The 23284-nt window shown below is 43.7% G+C and overlaps 1 protein-coding gene across 5 annotated transcripts in view; it reads right to left on the reverse strand.

Annotated features, from left to right (window-relative positions):
- The window catches only part of LOC111874178 (dopamine D2-like receptor), a 476109-nt gene that overhangs the window by 24523 nt on the left and 428302 nt on the right, over window positions 1–23284 (reverse strand). For all 5 annotated transcript variants that reach the window (XM_023869455.2, XM_033755364.1, XM_023869454.2 and 2 more), the window contains 2 exons: window positions 18718–18827; window positions 3111–3363 (listed from right to left, as the gene is read on the reverse strand). In XM_023869455.2, coding sequence (XP_023725223.1) covers window positions 3111–3363; window positions 18718–18776 — 312 coding nt within the window. In that variant the 5' untranslated portion in view covers window positions 18777–18827. The remainder of the gene's footprint in view (window positions 1–3110; window positions 3364–18717; window positions 18828–23284) is intronic.

Raw genomic sequence — 23284 nt, forward strand, 5'->3', positions numbered from 1 at the left:
CAAGATGGATCCAGTGTGTTTCTCCGAACACATCCGTAAACTTCTACCAGACTACATGAAGTCATAACCCAGAAAACAGTAGTAGTATTCGCCTAGTTTATTACTGTCATCAGCGAAGTGCTAGGTCAGACATGAAACCCCCAACTTAAGTCCGAGAAAGTGATAATGTGCTGCATGCCCAGGGCAATCGTAAATTTCAGGGGGCAATTGTAGGTAAGTATGAGGCAATGGTGGCAGTTGTAGGTAAGTATGAGGCAATGGTGGCACAATCATTAGCGTAGGAAAGCTGAAGAAACTCGTAGAAGAAAACCCTACTCCATTGCCACTTCAATCACCACAAATCTAACATGATGTCACAGGAGATCGAATCCGGTGCTCCGCGATGGAAGTCAGCGTCTAACTGCCTGAGCTATGGTACGGTCCATTTCGATACAGTTCTTTTAATCCATAAGAATTTCCATATTTTGGAATTATAATCGAACTTTTAATACTTGTGATGTATATGCATGGAACGTGGGACCCATAACTGCAAAGGATAAACTTATGTTAAACACGCGAGAGATGGAAAATTCGAGAAGCGGGATTGGTCCAGTAACTAAGCAACGGCTTTGGAGTATCAGAAGTAACCAAGAGCTTAGGAATTACACAAAACCCTTGATCCGCTAGCGGACATAAAAAGAAGAAGGTTGGATTGTCCATATCTGAAAACAGTGCTGCCAACCACTTCAGTAAAAGACTATGCTCAACTGTGGATACATGCCGCAGGCGAACATTTTGAATAATCTTCGTACCGTGTTTGTTTATTGACACTTAGTTTATGAAGTTTTTCATCAAAATTCCTTTAGTCCTGCTAAGGATCTTCATCTTGCCTCCAAACTCTCATAATTACTTAAACTTCCCGAAATAAAAAGTGTTAATAGGACAAAATGTGAAGTTTTAGGCAGAATATATATCCGAAACGTCAGAAACACTGTCCACATCCACACAATGCAGCATATGAAATTTTTCTGAACACTGAATCATTTTGAATATAGAGGCATCCAGACCGATGGTTGACTGATCCAACGAAATTTCGTAAACATCGGTCAATTCCGTTTGTTTGTGGTTTATATAAAGACACTGTCACTTTCTCAGACTGTATAGCGCCGAATGGTAAGATGATTGTGAAGAACGAATTGGAAAGGAAGATTAGGGAAGTGGTCATGGTCTACTTCGCGGAATTCGCCTGGAGGGTCTAAGAAAATCCGTGACGAACGTCTGTCAGAACAGTCGGTGATCCGACCGCGATTCGAAACTGACACCCCCGAATACAAGTCAACCTGCCAATTTACTCCGTCAAAGTCAGAATGAGACAGGATTTACTCAGCACTTAGTAGTAATCTGGGGAAAAATAAACAATTTTGACTACAAAGATTGGTATTTATGACTACTGAATTTCACTAGCCGCCACTGCTCGAAATCTTAAGCGTTGTCAGCATCACGTGGTAATTATGAATAAACATGAAGTGTTGCTTCCCTGGCTGTAGTTACCCGTAATTAAACTGTAAATCTACGTGTCTCTGAGAGAAACAATGAACTGTGGGTACAGGAAGTGTCGAAAACACGTTCACTACACCTGTTACTAAAGCTGTAGTGTTGTTTGGAAGTATGTGTAACTCAGTTGGAGATGCCAAGAAAGCGGTCAGGAACTGGAAAAACAGAAATCATAAAAGACACCTGGAATCAGTAACTGGACGGGCAAAGGGACTTATACTAGGGCCTTCGGACAGAAGAACGAAGGACATGTTAAAATTAAGCAGGGCCCAGTTAAGATGGGTTGTAGGGCTATATACAGGACACCGTCACCTAAGGACATCTTTGCAAACTGGCACTGACAGATGACCCCACTTGTGAACGGCGCCTGGAAAAAGATAATCAGCCACACACATCCTATGTAATTGTGAGGCCATAGCTTATTTAAGATTTCGTCACATAGGCCAGTTTTTTACAGAACCAAGTGACTACAATGACGCCCCCATAAACAAAGTCCTACATTTCATTCGAACTGTAGGATTGATAAAAGGTTAATCAAAAAGGAAGCACAACAGATCATTGAAGGTCGCGGTGAGAGGGACGGATTATTATGGCCCACCCCTTATGCATTCATTCATTCAACTCGTGAAGCAAGAAACCGCTAGAGAATTGTGCACGTATTTTTAAAGGCCATCAACTTTATAAATAACAAAACACGAAAACTTAGTACAGTATATACGTACTTCCGTTCAATGACTTTTATAACGGAAATGAAGTTCTGTTTGGAAGAGAAATGCCAATATGTTTTTAACTAAGCCTACTTTTCACACTCATATAATGTAGGGCACAATTCAGCTAAATAAACATCAGGGCAGTACCTCAATTATGCCTCGACTGTTTCCTTCCAAATCCTTTCCACTTCATCATCAATCGATCTACGATTCGATGCCATGCAGTGTACCTACAGATAGCGCTATTTAATAACAGAAAGATTACTTATCTCTTGGACATGGCCTCATGTATTCTATTAAATTGTTACAGAGTTTCGCTGGAACATGCTGCCTACATCTTCAAGGTATAAGAACAAGCCGAGATTGAAAAAAAGGCTCTGATATAGTAAAGTAAAGAACACGGACAGCGGCTGTGAAGAGGACAGGGATGTTCTGGGCCAAATACAATTGCAAAGAAACCCCTTACAAAACTTCCTCAGGTGGCCTTCAAACCACAACATGTATAGACGAATACCAGTTCTTTCTTTTAATATTTATATTTTGAAAAAATAAATGTGTATACAAAAAATGCCCAGGCAATGGCCATCCGGCCCTTTTTTTCCTGTAAACATTGGTATATTACACCTGATGCCATCTGTTAACAGAAATACTGCACTAAATGTTGAACATCGAACCGTTTTCTTTGGCTGTGGAGTTGTTAACGCAAGTAACCCGATAAGATGAAATCGGTTCTTTGCACGAAAAATGGTACAGAGATGCTCCGCGTCGACTGATATACGTCTGTTTTTAACCACATGTACAACAGCAACAGGTGAACAGTCTATTCAACCCTGGCGCCTAAAAGGAACGTTGTGGCAAGACACTTACCTTGAAGATGTTGTAGTAGAGAAACACCATGATGATACAGGGGATGTAGAACGATGAGAGGGAGGAGTATATGATGAAGTCGCTGTTGTAAAAAAGACAGAGGTCGGGGAGGCGGTTTGGCGTGTTGTTCAGGCCCAGTACAATGGGACTGCCTATCGCTGCGGAGATCACCCATACCAGCGCGATGGTCAGCCATGCCCGACGATTGTTCTTGTGTTTTGCATATTTTATGGGCTGCGTCACTGCGATGTACCTGCAACAAGGCAGAGACAATGACAGTTGCTCAGCACGTCTATAAATACCCCACCTTTCACGGAATCCTGTGGGTCATTAGTGCATGCGGTATGAGGTCCTCATGGCGTGGTGAAAGTGAAGAGGTCTGTCTTCTGGGCTGTAAGGCGGTGAACTCAGGTAGAAAGTTATCAACAATTTGGAGGAATCTTCTGCCATCATCTTCACCTTGTCATTTCGTACCCAGAAAAGAGATGCAGCTGGTTCTTCTGAAACGTTATTACCTTTCTACTAGATTATAAAGCTCCGCTTACAAGGCGACAGTAATGTTCATTACAGTGTCAACAAGAGCCAATCTATGGTCCATACGCTGATGGAAATTGATCCAGTCTACACACTGAAATTCTGCTCCTCAAATATACATTTTAATATCATCCTCTAATCTACGCCTATGTCTGGAGGGTCATCTCTACGTTTCAGGTCTTCTGATCAAAAATTTTATTCACTTATCAACTCTCTCCGACCTATTCGTCGAGAAGTACAAGTTACGAAGCTCCTCACTTCCTAGGTGGTCCAGCCCAGAGTTGGTTGAGGCACTATGCTACAAGTCGGAAGGTCGCGGATTCGATTCCCGATGAGGTCACTGGATTTTTCAATTGACCTAATCCTTCCAGCTGCATTATGGCCCTGGGGTCGACTCATCCTTTAACAGAAATGAGTATCAGGAATATTCCTAGAGGTAAAGGGCGGCCGGCACGTAAGGCTGACAAACTCACCGCCATCTGTGAACAGATTGTGTAGAAAATGTGGGATCCTCGACGTCTCACAACCCGCTGGGCCTCCACGGCTTGTTACAGGTATAGCTTTACCTTTTTTTCTTTAGTTCATTTTCTCTGTTATCTGTGGAATCGAACTGTTAGGGATCAGGAATGCGTCTTGACAATGTTCGCGTGAGTGTGTCTTAGCAAGCATTGCATCCTTATACGACTGACCGGAAGTCGGTTACTGTCCAACATGGATACGAAAAGACGCCATTATTTCTAGTCGCTTGTTACTTTTAAATAATATTTCTCTTCTCCACAATATCTAGCCCGGTTCATCTATATATATATATATAGTCTGAGTCACTCACAGCATCGTTAAACACACTACAAAAAATTCTGATAATTTCTTTATTACATGAGCAACTACCAGCTTGTGAAGGTAAAATGTGCAGTTGTGCCTCTGCTTAATTACTTGAGCACTATGCCATGACGATATATTGTATAGCTCCGCCATTCTTGACCTCAGAACTAGATGGAGATGGGTGGTAATCTTCACGTCCCTGCCGCTCTACCCCCGGGAGAAGACCCCTGGTACCCACTGAAGAGGAGGCTGAGTGGGCCCCAGAACCGGTCAGGACGCTGCGGATAACAGATGAATCTTTCTCCTGCCGGGAATCGAACACCGGCCGTCTAGACCGTCGCTATACCGACTAGTTCAGAAGAAGGGATCTGCTCTGTTCAGTTAGTTATGCTATGATTTCGTCCTGTATCCCTGCCACAATAGACTAATATGGAGGCCCTTGGCAGATTTTACAACGTTTATATATGAAGCAATATCCTAATGGCTATAAAGCACTAACGAATGAAACTAAATGGAAAACGAAACCAATTGTTTCCCTTCCGTATAAAATCGCCTGGGCGAGGGTTGAAAACTGCTTCACTCCAAGGTAATGGGAGAGAGAGAAAAAAAGACATTTCTGAAAGCGCTCTGGATTGACTAGCTGGGTATGTTAAGCCGTTCCCATTACAAGCGGACGTGTGGTCATGTCCGTGATCCAGAAGGCGGTGGAATTGTTAACATGGCCCCTGCTATCATGCGACACAATGAGAACATACTGTACGAGTATATACTCCGGTGCAACGACGGTTGACTGCAGTTTAACCATTTAAGGTTCAGTGGTAACTGTAGGAAACAACTCTGCATTCTGCCCACAGAGTGTATTTGTGTTCCGAATGGTTCTCACCATATACAGCGACTGTGTAAGATTTGAGGTTTTCACGGCGGTAACTATGAAGAATGTCGTCTTCTGGGATGTAGCACCGTGTAGATATTGTATGAACCGACGTTTCGGAGAAACTTATCGCCTCCATCTTCAGGGTATAAAAATCCGCTAGCGAGGAATCAGCGTCAGCTCGCTATTATGCATTTTTTTCATAATTTTACGTCAACATATTCCCCTCAGTTCCTGTTCTCTGATACCCATACACGGAGGGAGAATCACAGGTTGTTATGTACTGAACTTTACATCTTCACTACTGACTCTGTCTATATGCCAAAATGCATTTAGTATCTCGACATCTGACAAGAAGATGAAATCTAAATAGAAAATGGGAAATATCACCAGAAGCTTATTACTAATTCGAGTCTTAAACTACCTCCGGCCTACAGAAACGTTCCGATGTTAGTACGTGGAGCTGTACCTCCACTCCCCAATACTCCCTAATGGCGTACTTCACCGATTCACTTGAAGCGTTGCATTAAATCCGTCCCTCTTATGCAGTCACTTCAAGCTCACTGCGACCGTCTGCTGTGATTGAGGCGTGAACATTTGTGAGAATGTCGATCGTATCCCTTCCTCGGTTCAATCCTTTTTACACCCCCTTCCGAACATGTATTAAGTGCATGAGTGACCTACATACCTGGACTATAATAAAACATTTCTCCCAGACTTCATCATGCAGGAAACATCTTCGATTCAAGAGTTCCTATCTTATATAACCATTTGAAAAATGAAATCTTGGAGGAATACAGACAGAGGGGGAAAGGGGGGAGAGATTGGGGGGACGTAACGAGCCGAGGGCTTGGTAGGCCAGTTTCGAACATGGAATTTATCCAGTGCCTGAGTAATGCTCACTAGCCTGGACGCTCGTGACAGAATCTGATGATTCACGTTGTATGGTAATTTTCATGAACCATTTTGAACAATGAGAGCGGAATTTTGGTTTGCCGGTTGATTCAGGGTTACCTAATTTTTTTTGGGGGGGGGGGTGCGCAAGAACTTTAAAATGTTGATGAATTTGAGTGGGGGGGTTGCTGTATGAGAAGCATGCAGTTGCAACTTCTATCTAAGGAACCATCTCAGCAATTGCTTGAATACAGAGGAAAACCAAGAAAACCTTTGTCTCGATCGTCGATCGTAGGATCTTCCGGATACATACTGACTTCTAGCCAGCAGTCCGTTCATTAAATTTACAAATTCAGTACGTACCTCACAGGAAACACGTTAAGTCCCCGCTACAGAGCCCAACCGGTTAATGCTTAGAAACAGTCGCTGCTTATTGTGAGAACCATACGAAACACTCAAATACACTGTGTGGGCAGAATACGGAGTTTCGTTATGTTAAAGCAGGTGGTAAATACAGATACCATTGTGTTTTAAAGTGGTAGACTGTAAGTAAATCTATATACTGGGCTTTCTGCTACTCCCATTACACGAATTTCTACGTAAATGTTGTTATAATCGTAACTGCCTGAACTCTGTGTTCGGAATGTTCTGACTTAGAATACCATCGGGGTCACAAAACGTGACCGTCAGTTGGGCAACATTTGCGATTCGTACTTGGGATCGGGTTCAAAACTCGGTCCGGAGACTAGATGTGAGTTTTCTCGTGGTTTTCATCACACTCTCCATGAAAATGACGTAACATTACTTTAAATTAGCTCACGTTCACTTTCTGCAGCATCCATTCCAACTCATTATCCATGAATCATCTTACAATTCGACGCTATTTGCGTATCAATTATCAAAGCGTAGTTAAACAAACTAATAATAAAAATATAGCTTCAAATATCCTTCTTAGTCCTGTACGTTTATGTCGTTAAACATCTAATAAAAACCTCAAATCTTACATCTAATAATTCTATCTATGGCTCTACAGCCATTGTGGACCTTCGCCGTCTTTTTAGTTCTTGATCTTTTACGCAGTCGATAAGACTCCTTGAACAGAGGATCAGCCTGTCGCAAGGCCCTCTACCTGCATACAGCACAGCATAAACACAGAATAAACACACACAGACATCCATGCCTCAAGTGGGATTCGAACCTACGATTCCAATATTTGAGAAGGCGAAGACATTTCGTGCCTTAGACAGCGCGGCCACTGTGATCAGCGCACATCCAATAAATAGAAACAGATTAACTCCATGGTGAAGAGTAATTTTTGAGAAGATGACAGTCGCTTAGCTGTTCAGGAAATTCCTGTTCTTGTTATGGAGGAATATGTCTCATATAACTCTAGACTGAAGTTCTGAGACACAAATGGAAAGTTGCTTCTACCTAACGAATTCTGGCTACAATTGGCTTCCTTCTGAATTTATGTTTACTCAGAAGAGAGCGTGACATTCTCAGCTGTGATTCCATTACGCACTACACATCGACATTTTGTTTTCCGTGGACATTAGTCAAGAATTGTTTCTGACACAGAAAGAGAGAGAAACGTGTATAGAAGACTGCAAACAAAATGGAAAGTGACGCAGACTCGAACCAAGGTTCTGCTACTTATTGGATTCTGACTTCTACCTCTTGTATATTCGGGTTATAAGAAACATCAAGGAGAGTGCCTTATTTTGTATTTCGTCTGACGTCATTCGTAACGTCACAACAGCTGACAACTAAAGGACTTTTGGAGTGCGAGAATGAGTGACACAAGTGACACAAGTAATACTGTCCGAATCAGAAAACAAAGCGTCAGTAGCGACTGAATTGAATCTGCTGTTAGAGTTAAGCATAGCAATTCCGGCGCGTTCGCAAAATTCTCTTTAACTAACTCGAAAATCATAAGGATTTCACGGTTAAAGAAATTGTAAAAGGTAGAGCCATCCGTGTAACATGCCGTGGAGGCCCAGTGGGTGGTAAGACGTCGAGGTTCTCACATTTTCTAGAAAATCGACTCACAGATGGCGGTGAGGTTGTCAGCCTTATACACCGGCCGACCTTTACCCTCAGGAAGATTCCCGATACTCATTTCTGTTAGAGGCTAAGTCGACCTCAGGGCCATAGTACGGCTGGAAGGATTAGGTAAATTGAAAAATCCAATGACCTCATCGGGAATCGAACCCGTGACCTTCCGGCTCGTAGCATATTGCCCGTTAAAGAAAAAATACTGGACATACATAAACTGTTTCAGCTTACACTATGACCTTTTATCGAACAATTTAAGTACCGCCTTTCGAATTAGACTCTCTTTCAATTGCAGGAGCCAGGATGGTGCAGTGGGTACAGCGACCGGCTACTGCTGGACGATCGAGAGGTTGGAGTTCGAGTCCCGATGGGGGCAGGAATATTCTCTTCTCCACGTCGTCAAGATCGGCTCTGGGATCCACTCAAACTCCTATCCAATGGGTACCGGGGCTCTTTCCCTTGGGGTAAAGCGGTCGGGGCATGAAACTGACCACTCACCTCCAACTAGTGCCGAAGTCGAGAAAACGTGGATCTATACACCCACTCACCATACGCCTTCATGGCGTAGTGTTTAATTAGTTAAGCACAGGAACAACTTTACTTTTAGTTGCAGTTAGAGTCAACAGACATCTCTCCAGGCCATTGGGACGAAGCGCGTTAGTTCACTTATCCTCTTGTAGGTGTCAGCACTTGACTGGCTGACATTTCCATTCTCTCGTCCTTTTCATGCGAATCCCACAACTTCAATAACCACAGACACACCCTCAACCCGTTACCTCAAGGGTTGTCGGTAGAGACATGATCAATTTAAGGCAATAGGCACCGTTCCCAATATGTCATGTCTCATTTGAGCAAACTGTTAGGCCGAATTTAAAATATTTGGACAGAAGAGGGAAGAGGTAACAGGAGGCTGGAGAAACTGCATAATGAGGAGCTTCATAACTTGTACTCTTCGCCAAGTATAACCAGAATTATCAAGTCAAGGAGGATGAAATAAGCTGGACATGTAACACGAATGGCGGAATAGAGGAATGCGTATAATATATCTGGTGGGAAAGGCAGAAGGAAAGAGACCACCAGGAAGACCAAGACGTAGGTGGGTGGATAATATTATAATTGATCTTAAATATGACAGGGCGGTATAGACTGAATTGATCTGCCTCGGGCTAGGAACCAGTGAACACGGTAATGAACCTTCGGGTTCCATAAAATATTGGGATATTCCTAAGCAGCTGCACAACTGCCAACTACTTAAGGAGGGCTCAGTTCCGAATTTAAGCCCTCGGAGCGGTGATTATGAACAGTGCTTTCTTGTGTGATGTGTAGTGTAGCCCATGCACTGCTTCCATCTTCGGGGTCAAAGAGTAAGTCAAGCAAGAACTAGCAAGCCAAGACCAGCTTGCTCTCGGAGTCCTGTGGCTGTACAGAGTTACGTGATGCCTACGTATAGCAGATTGCTTGGCTTACTGTTCAACCCCCTGAAGATGGAAGCAGTATATTTCTCTGAACCGTCGATGAGCTTCGAGCAAACTATAGGAGAGAACACTCTTCAAACTGTATTAACACACGGATCTCGCGATCTTACGTGAAACTCCCGCCATGTTTCGTGATGTAAAGAAATGTAGAAGGGCAAATCAAAATTTCAGACTCATTATGACATGGACCCTAAATAACTAACTGGCCAACTAACTAACGAACGATCTAATTCCACGCAGCAGAGTCCTTCTTAAGAAGCTAACTGTAGCTTAGGTATTCAAGACCGGAAAGTTCAATACACTGCTCACAACGAACCACCACTGGCCCCTGCTATGAGCCAAAGGCACCCAGTCCTTAACATCGATTTTAATATTATTCTCCCATCTACATCTACGTCTTCAAAATTGTTTTTTTCCTTCAAGATTTATGACAAAAACCTTGATTAGGGCATGCAGTACCGTAATTGGTTGAGGTACTATGGTACAAGCAGGAAGATCGCGGGTTCGATTCCCAACGAGTTCGCTGGATTCTTCAATTGACCTAATCCTTCCAGCCGCACTATGACTGTGGGGTCGACTCAGCCTCTAACAGAAAGAATTCAGGAATCTTCCTGGAGGTAAAGGCGGTCGGCCGTCGAGTTAGGCTGGCCTCACCGCCATCTGTGAGCTGATTGTCTAGAAAACGTGGGAGCATCGACTTCTCACAACCCTATGGGCCTTCACGGCCTGTTACAGGGATACCTTTACCTTACCTTTACTTCGAGCTCTAAAAAGATGCCTGCTATACACCGCACCCATCTCACTCTCCTTGAATTGATCGGTATCACAATATTTTATGAAGACTACAGATTGTGAAGCTCCTCATTATGAAATGTTCTCCATCCTCCTGTCACTTCCTCTCCTTTCGGCCCGAATATTCCTTCGACACATGTTCTCAGACACCCTCAGTTTATTTTCTTCCCTCAATGTGAGAGACCAAGTTTCATACCCATAAAAAGCTACAGGTAGAATTGTAATTTTTAGCTTACTTTGTTTATGCTGAAAAATAAACGAGTTCACGAGATCACCTGCTTTCTGTGTATCTCCCTTCCGAAGTTTCTCTCTTTCTGTGTGGTCAGTGTCGTATCAAAGGAAAGTAGGAGGTTAGTTCTTCCCAGAACCTATTGTTATATAAAGTTGACTCTTACATTTTGAACTAGCAGACGGGGGACACAGAAGATTCTGAACTCAATGGTAACAGACATTACACGGATTTTGACCTGCTCTTAATTTCTGCATGAATTCAATTTCGATTTACTACTGTCGTTACCAAGCACGGGAGTCAGTAAATACACGTATGTCACAAATGGAGGTAAAACAGCTCTAATGGATATAATAGGTATCCTATGTGTATCACTAGGTAGCAGCACAGTCCAGCTTCATGACAGTTTAGGTAGCAGGCGCGCACGCTCATGTTCAGAGACTGGCTTCAATAGTTAAAATGGCGACCGTGCTTGAGGATTGTACTTTCGAAGAACAGCGTTCTGATATGATTCTTTTGTGAGCAAAAGGGAGCAATGCAAACGATATCCATAAAGAAATGTTTCCTGTTTATGCTGGGGAGTTATGTCGCGTAAAGCGGGTGGCAAACGTTTCGCTGATGGAGGTGCGGAAATGGCTGAGACAACAGTCAAAAGACTTCAGTGCCTCGGGTTTCGACGCACTTATAAAGAGACGGGACAAGTGTATCAATGTTGGTGGAGGATAAGTAGAGAAATGATTTTTTGTCAGGTTCGAATATCACATGTTTTACGTTTTATATCCATTTGTGACCTATTTACTGACTCTCCCTTGTTTTTCGACTTCGTTTCTCATTTTCAAGGCATTTACCGATTATCTCTATGTAACGATTTTTTCCTGCGCTCTGGTTACGAGACACCAGCATACTCTTCATTTTCTCCGCGTCTGTTTCCATAACAACCTTCTCACTAGCGTCTGAGATTCTGTAAAAAAGGTAAAACTATCCCTGTAACAGGCCGTGGAGACCCATAGGGTTCTGAGACGTCGAGGCTCCCACATTTTCTAGACAATCGGCTCACAGATGGCGGTAAGGTTATCAGCCTTACGCACCGCCTGCCCTTTACCCTCCAGGAAGATTCCTGATACTCATTTCTGTTGGAGGCTGAGTCGACCCCAGGGCCATAGTGCGGCTGGAAAGATTAGATGAATTGAAAAATCCACCTCATCGGGACCCGAACCCGCGACCTTCCGGCTTGTAGCATAGTGCCTCAACCAACCACGCTACCGCGTGCCCCCAATAAAGGGCAAACTTGTCCCTGTACTTAACTACTTAAGCACTACGTCATGAAGACGTATGGGGGAGTGGATATTTAGATCCACATATTCTTGACCTCGGCGTTAAACGGAGATGAGTGGTCAGCTTGCCGCCCCGGGCACTTTACCCTCGGGGAAAGACTCCTCGGTAACCCATTAAATAGGCGGCTGGGTGAGCCCCAGAACCGGTCTGGACGACGTTGAAGGGAAAACAAAAATCCTGCCCCGTTTTTCTTTACACAGCGAAACATATTCCATGCAGACAGAGAGAAAGAGTGCTGCTGAGTGGAATTCCCTTAAAGCCTATTAGGCGTTTCCAGAGAGAAAGGAAACTTTCCTCTTTGTAGAAGATTTATTGGTGGGAACAAGAACAGTCTCTGTAGCTAGTCAAAAATCGATCACGTGACTTCCTGTATTGTCATGGAAACCACGTACAAAGCTACAAACTCCGACAGGCCGTGCGATTTTAGATGAAATACAGAAACTACAAGAAACTAGACTTCAAGCGTCTCCTTGCAGAAAGTTCGCTGATACCAGTGGTGCAGTTTACCGGAAGTCCTCATGCAAGTTCTGTCGAATGCGGCATTTCCAAAAGTGGGAACCGTGGTACCACCCCCGGGGGAGAGCAAGACGTGTTTCTTCCCAGCGGCTATAGGAACGGGCCCATAACAAATATGCTGAACTATTTTTAATAATAAAGGGCAACGTCAAATTATAATAAACATGAAATTTGAAAAGAAAAAGTGACGCATACTTTTTAAAGTTCATGAAAATTTCATATCTGAAGTTGCTAGATCATATTTTAGGCCATTCTTTTCGGTTCACAAGCTTCAACCCTCTTTATTCGAGGGCGAGTAGCACTAAAAGTGCATGCAAACCAAGCTTGAAAGCACAATTCGAATATCATAAAGCTACGTATATTTCATTCACAAAACCAAGCGTTCCATAACTTCCCAACCCTTCAATTGACTGACTTGCCAAATGCTTCGTTAGTTAACTGACTGTCGAATCAAACAAACAATTCCACGGCGCGGAGTCCTTCTTGAGCAGCTGATAGTAGCGAAGCTAGTCAATAAAACCCCTCCCCAAAAACGGTACATGGCAACTTATCCCTGTGCATAGGAGACCTCTGAGCTAAATTAAGTAAAAAGTTTCCCGCCCAAGTAGTTTTCAATGCCTCCGGTAGATGGGGAAGCATCGGGTACCGCAGCCAGCATCGCTGGCAGAAAGGGGCTAACAGCGAGCACCAGTACCGGCAGGGTATGGAGACTGGTAGAATATCAAAGGGGGACGTACAATAGATTATTAGTCGCGGTGCATGGGGAAACCCACCCCCTTGAATAATAATAATAATAATAATATGCCTGTGCATAATTCAGCACCTCGCAAAAGAGATGTACTAGTACAGGGGAATGGGGGTATAGCTCCTAGAACTCTCAACCTCGTCACTAGTTTGAGGTGGCAATCAGCTTCACGCCCAGGCCGCATTACCCCGATGGGCAGAAAGGCTCTGTGGGCCTCAGAGGCGGTCTGGATGCTGTGGAAAGAGAAGTACATGTATCCGTCTCTGTCGAGAATTGAATCCTACCTCCTCGGTCGTCCAATCAGTAGCCCAGTCACTGTACTGACTGAGCTATTCCAACCTCTTCGGCGCCTTATTTAGTATTGAAAGGTTCATTCGCCGTGTTCACAAGGACCTATCCCGAGCAATTTGAAACTTATACCCTTCAACTTTTAATAGCTGTTTTAATCTAAACAGAATATTCCGTCTACGTTTAGATCTACCAAGTAACTCTCCCTTTCATGCTGTAAAAGTAGAATTATTATCAACGCAAACCAACCTCATCGAATTAAATCCCAATCCGGTCTCGAATTGAGTGAAGATGACGTCGAGGGGTTGAGGCAAGACAAACACATCGTAGGGGGAGGAAGGGGGAGGGGAGGATGAGTTCCACGTCTCCGTGTGATGTATAATCGCTCAGTTCCGGCACTGAATGCATGACGTCATCAAGTATGCATGAGTTTGCCCCTGTTTACAAACAGTCCCCCCCGCCGTTGCCGCATAACGGTTCTACGTTTAAATCGGATATAATTCCATCTTCTTCACTGACGGAGTAGACAAATTATTCAAACAATGTTTTATCGTCAGAATGCGATGCCGCAGCAACCCAGAAGCGGTTTCCAGCCTTTCGGTTGCCAGAGGAACCCCGTAACGTCATGTCAGCCTCTCGGACCCAAAATTCTATATTCTGAAGCACACAGGAGTAGTAAGTAGACACGCAGCAATTAACGAGATCCTTGAAGCAGAGGTCATAAGAAGACGGGGATTGCGTCCAGCCACTCAAAGAACTTCCTCCCTTTCATGCGACCTGAAGGTTCTTTACCGTGACCTCAGCGGGCAGAATGCTCACATCCCCACAGCCTGAATTATAGCGCCAGAGCCCAAGAAGCAAATGAAGCTACAAGAACCCACGAAGCCGTATGGCGGAATGGAGGCATAGCTCCATAACTCTTAACCCCGGGTACTAGATGGAGGTGAGTGATCAGCTTCACGCTCCGGTCGCTTTCCCCGCTGCGAAAGAGCTCCCGGTACCCATTGGATAGGAGGCTGGTGAGCCCCAGAACCTGTCTGGACGTTATGGAGTTGAGATTTTTTTTGCAGCTACTGGGAATCGAACTCCAGCCCGTAATCTAGTCGTTATACAGACTGAGCTATCCCGGCTCGTTATAAATCACTGTACTGAATACTTTTTTTTTACGAATTTTGGGGTTAACGTGGATTTTCTGTGATATTTAGCCTCAAACCCCTGGAACGAAATTGGCTGTCCCTTACGTCAGTCTAATACGAGTACACAATGTCCTTTAGAGTTATGAATCAGATAACGTCCGTGAATGTGGTTTGACATAGATACTAAAAGTATTTCAAAGGGAAAGCTCCTCTGATGTCAGAAGCTGATAATGTTTTCGGTTTGGTCTATACGATTTAAAATGTAAATCAACTTAGGTTGCAAGTTAGAGCAGCTTTTCATTGCCAATTTATTTAATGAGTTCAATTGCTGCTCATTTCGCAACTCACAGAACTGACTGTGAGAGCAGTCTACCTAAAAGGAGTCATCACAGATAGAAGAGCAACAAATCTAAACAATTTTTTTTTCCATTGCCGCTACAGCCCTCATTTGGGCCTAGGCCTACCTCCATGAAACTCTCCGTTTCACTTCGGTTTACTAGATCTTAGACATATGGTAGGACTCCTTGGACGGGTGATCAGCTCGTCGCAAGGCGTCTACCTGTACACAAACATGGAAAAACGCACGCAAATATCCATGCCCTGAGTGGGATTCGAACCCACGATCCCGGCTTCCGAGCGAGTAAAGACAGTGCATGCCATAGACCGCTCGGCTACCGTGACCGGCCCTAAACAAATGTACCTTGCAAAATCATAAGGTTAGCTCAGTGGTTCGTTCACTGCTTCTCTCTAGATGTAACTCAAGGCTGTAATCACATTACATTTAGTTTCGGGGATCAGCAGCAACAAGCTTTTTGTTTCATCTAAAATATCTCACACAAATACTTCTCCATATGTCAATAAGCAAAAGTATATCAGTTCTTCGTCCGGTGTACGGGAGCTTTCGCTGTAAATACCAGAGTGTTCAGTCGCTATAACTTTAAACAAGAAATATCACTTAAATCGATAAATTAGAGGTCGCTTTCATGCAATTAAAAGGAAACACTTGGAATGAGGTTTCGAATCGCACCCCCCAAAAAAAAACTCTACCTCAACACTTGCACATCGCTTTAACTGTCGTGGTTACCGTACATACTGGTAAGAGTACGGAGCAAATTTCATAGTACCTTTTAGTGTTCTCTGTTCACAGTCCCCACGCGGTCTAAGGCAAATGTCTTCGAATGCCGGGACTTTTTTTTTTCTTCGGGTGGGGTGAGACCGAGTCCACCTAGTACGTCGGCCACTGTTTGGCCTACTGTACCAGCCCGGATGATTCGCGATGAACGTGGAGTGAGAATTTTCAGGAGAAACCGAAGCACTCGGACAAGACCTGCCACAGTCCCATTTTGTCCACCGCAAATCCCACGTGACCTGACCAGGGCTTGAACACAAACGCTGCGGCGGGAAGCTGGCGACTAACAGCCTGAACTATGACACAGTGTATGCCAGGATCGCGGGATTGAATCCCACTCAAATCATGGATGCTTCCGTTTTCTTTTATGTGTGTTTGTGTTGTCCTATGTGGGTAACGACCTTGCGACAGGGTTGATCCCCGTCCAAGGAGTCCTACCGACTGTTTGTAAGATTCATAGTTTCAGATTAATTCTGAAATGGGAGAACATGCCAAATGAAGACAATATAATTACATATTTATTAACGGGTTATGCCTATTTAGCAGCGATCTCAGTAGACGAAACTGCGCCAATACAGCGTAAACTTACTGAATAATGAACTGAAGGGACGCGGAAGAATACATTACTGGCATAACTTGAACAGGCCAAATGAAGACAATATACCGTATTTACGCATGTATAGGCCGCACATTTTTTGCCAAAAATTCAAGAGGAAAACTGGGGTGCGGCTTATATTCGAAATATTCGAAATCACACTTCATTTAATCGTATTCATTTCGGAATAATTTCTACTCCTGAAATAATATTCCAAGAAAATTATTTTTTCTATAATTTCTGTCTGAAAATTGTGCTGCGGCCTATACACGCACGCGGCCTATACATGCGTAAATACGTAATTACTCAATTATTAACGGGTTATGACTATTTAGCAGCGATCTCAGTAGACGAGACTGCGCCAATACAGCGTACACTTACTGAATAATGAACTGAAAGGACGCGGAAGGATACTTTAGTGGCATAACTTGAGGTAATATCCCCGGACTGGGAAACCCAAGAAAATCTTCAATCCGGAGATAAATTTTCGGGTCCGAGATTTGAACCTACGACCTCCCGAATACAAATGCTAACCATTCAACCAGGACAATCGGCTAGAAATGCATAAACATTCATGTAAAAGGCAAGTATATAATACAATTTTGTCTACATGTGGAATTAAAAAAATTCGGTGTAGGTGCATAGAATCAAAATTTCGTCAAAATCGCTATAAATTCAGAAATTTTAACAGATGTGATTATTAAAAAAACGTGGTTTTCCGAGCTGTGACACCGCCTAGTTCTCGTGGACGGATGTCGACGTTTCGGATTGTTTTATGTCTTCAGGCTTGAAGTTATCCGTTTAATAGATTCGGAGATAATGCGAAATTCCACCTCTTTGTTTAGCGGCAATTTCGCGAACTACCTTCATATAGCCCACAGAAAACGTCAACAGAATGGGAAATGCCTTACTAGACACAGCTCTGTAGCGTAAAAAAAAATCACTGGACAACGCGAGTTACGTAAAATTAATTCAATTGCAAAAGCAAACAAGAGACTGCAGCTTCGAACTAGATTTCCGTCAGCGGCGCAGTAAGTTTCTCCTAAAGCCTTATCATCCGCCCACCAGAATGACTGAGATTATGAGTGTGTGTGTATAACAGAGCACGTGGCTGCAGAACGATAGGTACACTCCATTCAGTGAAACTGTCAATGCATTCCGGACGCAGAATCCAATTTATTTTTTAGCTTATAAAATCGTCATAATGGGTTTCAATTAATAAGGCCGCTTCTGAAATTCAATTTCCTACAGCTTCTGTAACAATATTTAAACGATCCTTCGAAAACTGTCTGTCTGGAAAATTACTGCTGGCCTTCAATTTATGACATTCATATGAAGATTATCATTATGCAGTTTCCTCCATCCGTCTTTCACTTCCAGGAGCCAAGATATTTCAGCTGGTGCAGCGATAGGTTAGGGACTAGACCGGGGTTCGATTACCGACAGGGGTAAGAGGGTTTTCTCTACTCCACTGCGTCCAGACAGGGGCTCACCCAACCTCCTATTCAATGGGAAACTGCGTACAACACTCGGGAGGTACTCTCTTCGAATTTCAACCGGGAACTCCGGTTATTTTGAATGAGATTTTCCTTGCTTTTCTTCAGGCCTTCCAGGAAAATACCGAGGTAGTATCTCGTTTAGTCCAGAACAGCATCCTTCCAAATCTTTTCCAATTCACCATTCATCAATCATACTGGCATTCAACGTTATATAGTCCTATACTATAGGGTTCGATTCCAGGCAGAGGCAAGTGATTATTCTCTTCTCCAAAGCGTCCAGTGGGTCTCTGGGGCCCGCTCAGTTTCCTAGTGAATGGGTGTCGCGGGTAAAGAGGCCGGGGCGTAAAGCTGACCACTCACCTACATCTAATACCGACATCATGAATGGTGGCGCCCTATCTCTGTTCCCTAACACGACTTCATGACGCGGTGTTTAATTAATTCAGCGATGAGATAAGTTTAACTATTACTGAGAGCATCGTAAAATGACTCTCTAATGTAAGAGTGGAATCAACTGGCTCAAGATAGGGTGGCGAACTCTTGTGAACACGGTGATGTAAGTTCGACGTGCATAACAGGCCAAGGGTTTGTTGACTATTCAATCTGTTGCGAGTATCGTCATAAGAGGCCTGCTCCACGGATCTTACACAGTGTAGTTTGACACGCCAGCTTTTCATGACGTCATGACTCACCTGTCTATGCTGATCGCGACAAGGTTAAAGATGGAGGAGGTACTGCAAGTCACGTCCATGGCGATGTAGAAATCACACACGAAACTGGGAAGCCCCCAAGTCCCGTTCACCTGCAACAAAAACAAAAAACATATTTTTATTTGGGTGTTTTTTTTTTTTTTTTTTTTTTTNTGTTCTCGAACTAGAAGTAGTGCCGTGTGGGGAGGAACACGTGCATTTCCAATTACCACTAAGTGATACGGACAATAAACCTCCGCCAGTTCCATCTAGCGGACAGAGATAGAAGTTGCAGCTCTGAATTATAGCCATAGTACAACCTATTAGGAATTAGACTCTGATTCGAATGCTAAGGTTCAAGGCTTTAATACCTCAAAGGTCATTTCTAGACGAGCTTACAAGCGAACAGAGTTCCTAACAAATTCGTAATGTTCGTCAGTCTGTCTCTAAGCATTAACCAACTCGAAAACCGTTGAAGGCAATTTAATGAAATTTGATACTGGAGAAATTGACTACCATTTGCAAGATTCTCACAGCAGTGGCTATTAAGAGTTCTAACATCTAGTATATAAAACACTGCGCAGCTAGTCGAAAGTCAATCGACGCTTCGAGGGAACATGTTACCTCCATCTTCAGGAACGTATCGCCTCCAAATTCAAGGTAGAAAATCAGCAAGCGAAGAACCAGCTTGAGCATGTGATGGAAGCCACCTGTTCACGCTGGTTTCTCGCTCGCGGATTTTCTACCTTGAAGATGGAGGCGATACGTCCCTCTGAAACGTCGGTTCACGCAAGATCTACACGGCGCCACGTCCAAGAAGACGGCGTTATTTATAGACGCCGCTGTGAAAGCCTCAGATCTTACAAGTATGTTTAACATCAGACAACAACGCACACTTTACACGAAGACCTACGCGTATTTCTGCTCGCATTTCGAACGTAACCCGATAAACATTTGCTGGAGCGAAAATAGTTGCCACGAAATTTGTAGGAAAATATTATATGTCCAGTACACGTTTACCGTAAGTCCTGCTCTTTTAGAGATAATTACACAAAGGTGAGCTAACTTGTGACGCTCTGCCTATATTTTCAGACTCCACAAGAACCTGGATAGCTCAGCAAGTGCAGTCTGGAGAGCGTTAACGTGGGGTTCGATTCCTGGCAGAGAACTTTTCCTCCACAGCATTAAGATCGGCTCTGGGCCCACACAGTCTCCTACCCAATTAGGTACTGGAACTCTTTTGTGTGTGGTAAAACAGCCGGGGCGTGAAGCTAACCACTCACCTCCACCTAGTGCCGAGGTTAAGAAAATGTCGGTTATTTCTCGATGCTTTTAACACGCCGATCATTTCGCATCTAACAACAGGATGACTGATGAATTGGAATGGATTTGGAAGGAACAGACTGTAACGTAATTGAGGCACGGTTTGGAGGGACTGAGAAAATCCTGAAACTTCCACTTTCCTCCCCCCCAGAATGGTCAGTGTCCTATCCGAGATTCGAACCAAACTACTTCAGAATGCAAACCTACAGTATTACCTAGACTAGTCTGCTCGGTAAGAATCCGTGGAGCTATACTGCCACTCCACCATACGTTACGTGGAGGTGTTTAATTAAACAAGGACAGCTCTTTACCTTTCTACCAACTCCTGTGGGTAGGTGAAAATGGTGAAGGTACAACAAACTCTGGGAAGCCTGCACATAGGAAAACCACGACACATTTTCATTCAACACATCCGAAGAGCCTAACCGAGATTCGAACTGTGTTAGGGGTGAATACCACAGTGGCTGAAGGAGTGGGAGACTGAACGTGATAGTTCAGGTTTTGGAATTCATTCGATTGCAGGAAAACTGCCAAAGAGGACCGCGCTGAACATTTTCCGGCAAAGAATTTTCTAATTTAAATTCTCTGCCAGATGTACGGGTGAGGTACCATGGTTCATTTCTCTGCAGCCAGTCTGACATTTGTTTTAAGCCTGAATAAACCCCAAAATATCGTTTGTACAGCAACTGAACTCAGAAACGTGTGATCAGCCATCTGTTATGCTTTCATTCCAACTGGACGTCACGGTCGTGTGGCTGTCACGCTTGCTTTTTTATTCAAGAAGCCATGGATTCAAATCTTGGATAAGACACAAACTATCCTGAAGTTCTTCGTGGTTTTCTTCGGTCATTCCAGGAAGATATAGCGACAGTGTCTCAAATTACGTCACGAACACTTCCAGATTCATTCCAGTGTCATTACATAAAGCTTCTACTTACGTAATTTTCTCCAGTACTCGCAATAGGTAGCACGATATTCCTTCCTTATGATGGGAGGCTAAGTTTAGCTTACACCCGAAAAAAGAAATGTAACCTTTACAATTATTAGCATATTGATAATAGTGTCACATGTATGAGTGACTACAGACGGGGTTAGGATTGGTTATCGGATTTACTGACCGCTTACAGAACGTAACTACAAATAACTACGACAGTCTCACTCAATTACACACGCCGAAGGCCACTTTACTACAGCATAAAGCCTTCTCAGTCTTCACTAGCCGTTGCTTGGTAGCGGCTTTCAACGGCGGACGTTCCCCTTCCTCTGGGTTTCCGAAATGTCGCCAGTCTCAACTACCAGCTTCTCACTCAAAGTCAAAGTAACAGTCACATTGCGACTGGCGGTCAATCAGTCAGTAAGACATGGTGTTGAGCCTCATCTGGGACTCATGACCAGACATTTATTACTGTTTTGACACTTAAGGTCTTAGTTTTATGGGGGGGACCTTCTCTGACGAGAGGACGGGTCTGTCTTTTGTATATGCTGCTGGCCCTAGCCAGCGCAGTCTTTCTCGGGTCCGAGTCCCTTGGGACTCGCGACCATATTTTACTGTCTCAGATAAGAGACTTTCCTTTTCGTCGCCTCCTACGACTGGCAGGGTCACGGTGGAAATATTCGACCCTTCTTCCACACGGGTTAGTTTCTCACTTCTCACAACTGCAAGTTATTTAGCCCTAGCACGGACCGCACAGAAAAGTCTCTTCCATTATTGGGTGTTCTCTCGTTGCCGGGGAAACAACGTGTCCACAGAGATGTTCCCTGTTGTACTGTCGCCTGTTTACACAGCTGTTACTTGGCAATAGATCTACATGTCATAATATAATCAGCTGCTGTTCTAGTTATCACTCTTAAGAGCTGCCTTAATATGCACAAACAGTGTTCCACTTTACTAGAAAAGTGATGATCTGTTCTCTACGTAGTTCTGAGTAAAATTGGATTTATTGGTATTACGTCTACTGCGAATAAAATGTTCGATAAATTACAGCTCTCTCGAAGTGAAAATAAATTGATGGATGTAGGGATTTAGTATAACAAATTTATATTAAAAATTCTTTAATGGATCTTGAGATTCTAGAAAAGAAACTCCAGTTTTATCACCAACATGCTCGTAGTTCGAACCCAATATGCATTTAATTTCATTAAATAAGTACAGTCAATAAAGATAGATATTGCAGAAGGCCATGCATCCATGGGATTTCTGATTGCACCGAAATGAGGAAATAGACGGAAAGTGCTGATATCTGTCGGAATTCAATGGAACTACTGACAGATGACTGTCGTACTGCAACTTCTCATCTTCAGGAACGGGTGGAGAGTAAAGGGGCTCACATTCAGAATTCCTCTTCTCCCAATTGAACGCTATATTTGGTGAAAGTTTATATTAGAAAGCAGAAGGAGATGGAAAGTGTAAGATCAGCAATACGATGCAGGGGCCCCGCGGCGTGGGGGGATAGTTCTTCAGAAGACGACTCTATTTAATCTAGACCCCTCGACAATAATCCCTTGGGGGTGGCGCACATGAGGGTGCAAAGGGAGTCATAGAAGAGAGAGGAAAACGTGATCTTAGGTTTTGATTTCATGGAATTGGTTATCTTACTGGAAACCAATTCGTTATTGGTCAGTTATTATACCAGCAAGCTTCCTGTACAGTTACCTATATAGACGCAGCATTCATGACGTCATTATTGTTGACGGAATGTTCTAGGACTAAGTCAAACGATGGGAAATAAATTGGGTCCCGTGGTCTCTATGAAATAAGAAAGCCGTGCAGAGTTCATAACGGACAATTTGTAGGGAGAAGCCAGCCTGAAGTGTAATAGACATTTAGATTTGAACCCAAGATCTTCTGGGGGCACGCGGTAGCGTAGTTGGTTGAGGCACTATGCTACAAGCCGGAAGGTCGCGGGTTCAAGTCCCGATTAGGTCATTGGGTTTTTTCAATTGACCTAATCCTTCCAGCCGCACTATGGCCCTGGTGTCGACTCAGCCTCTAACAGAAATGAGTACCAGGAATATTCTTGGGGGTAAGGCTGACAACCTTACCGCCATCTATGAGCCGATTGTCTAGAAAATGTGGGAGCCTCGACGTCTCAGAACCCTACGGGCTTCCACGGCCTGTTACAGGGATAGCTTCACATACTTCTTTTACCCAAGATCTGATATTAACTCACTTGTTCAGATTCCACGAATCAGGGCCCGTAAACCAGTTCCAACTCAGATTTAATCCTGAAGGCAGAATCCCTAGACA

This window comes from Cryptotermes secundus, unplaced genomic scaffold (assembly GCF_002891405.2).
Source record: "Cryptotermes secundus unplaced genomic scaffold, Csec_1.0 scaffold26, whole genome shotgun sequence".
In the NCBI taxonomy this organism is placed as follows: Eukaryota; Metazoa; Arthropoda; class Insecta; order Blattodea; family Kalotermitidae; genus Cryptotermes; species Cryptotermes secundus.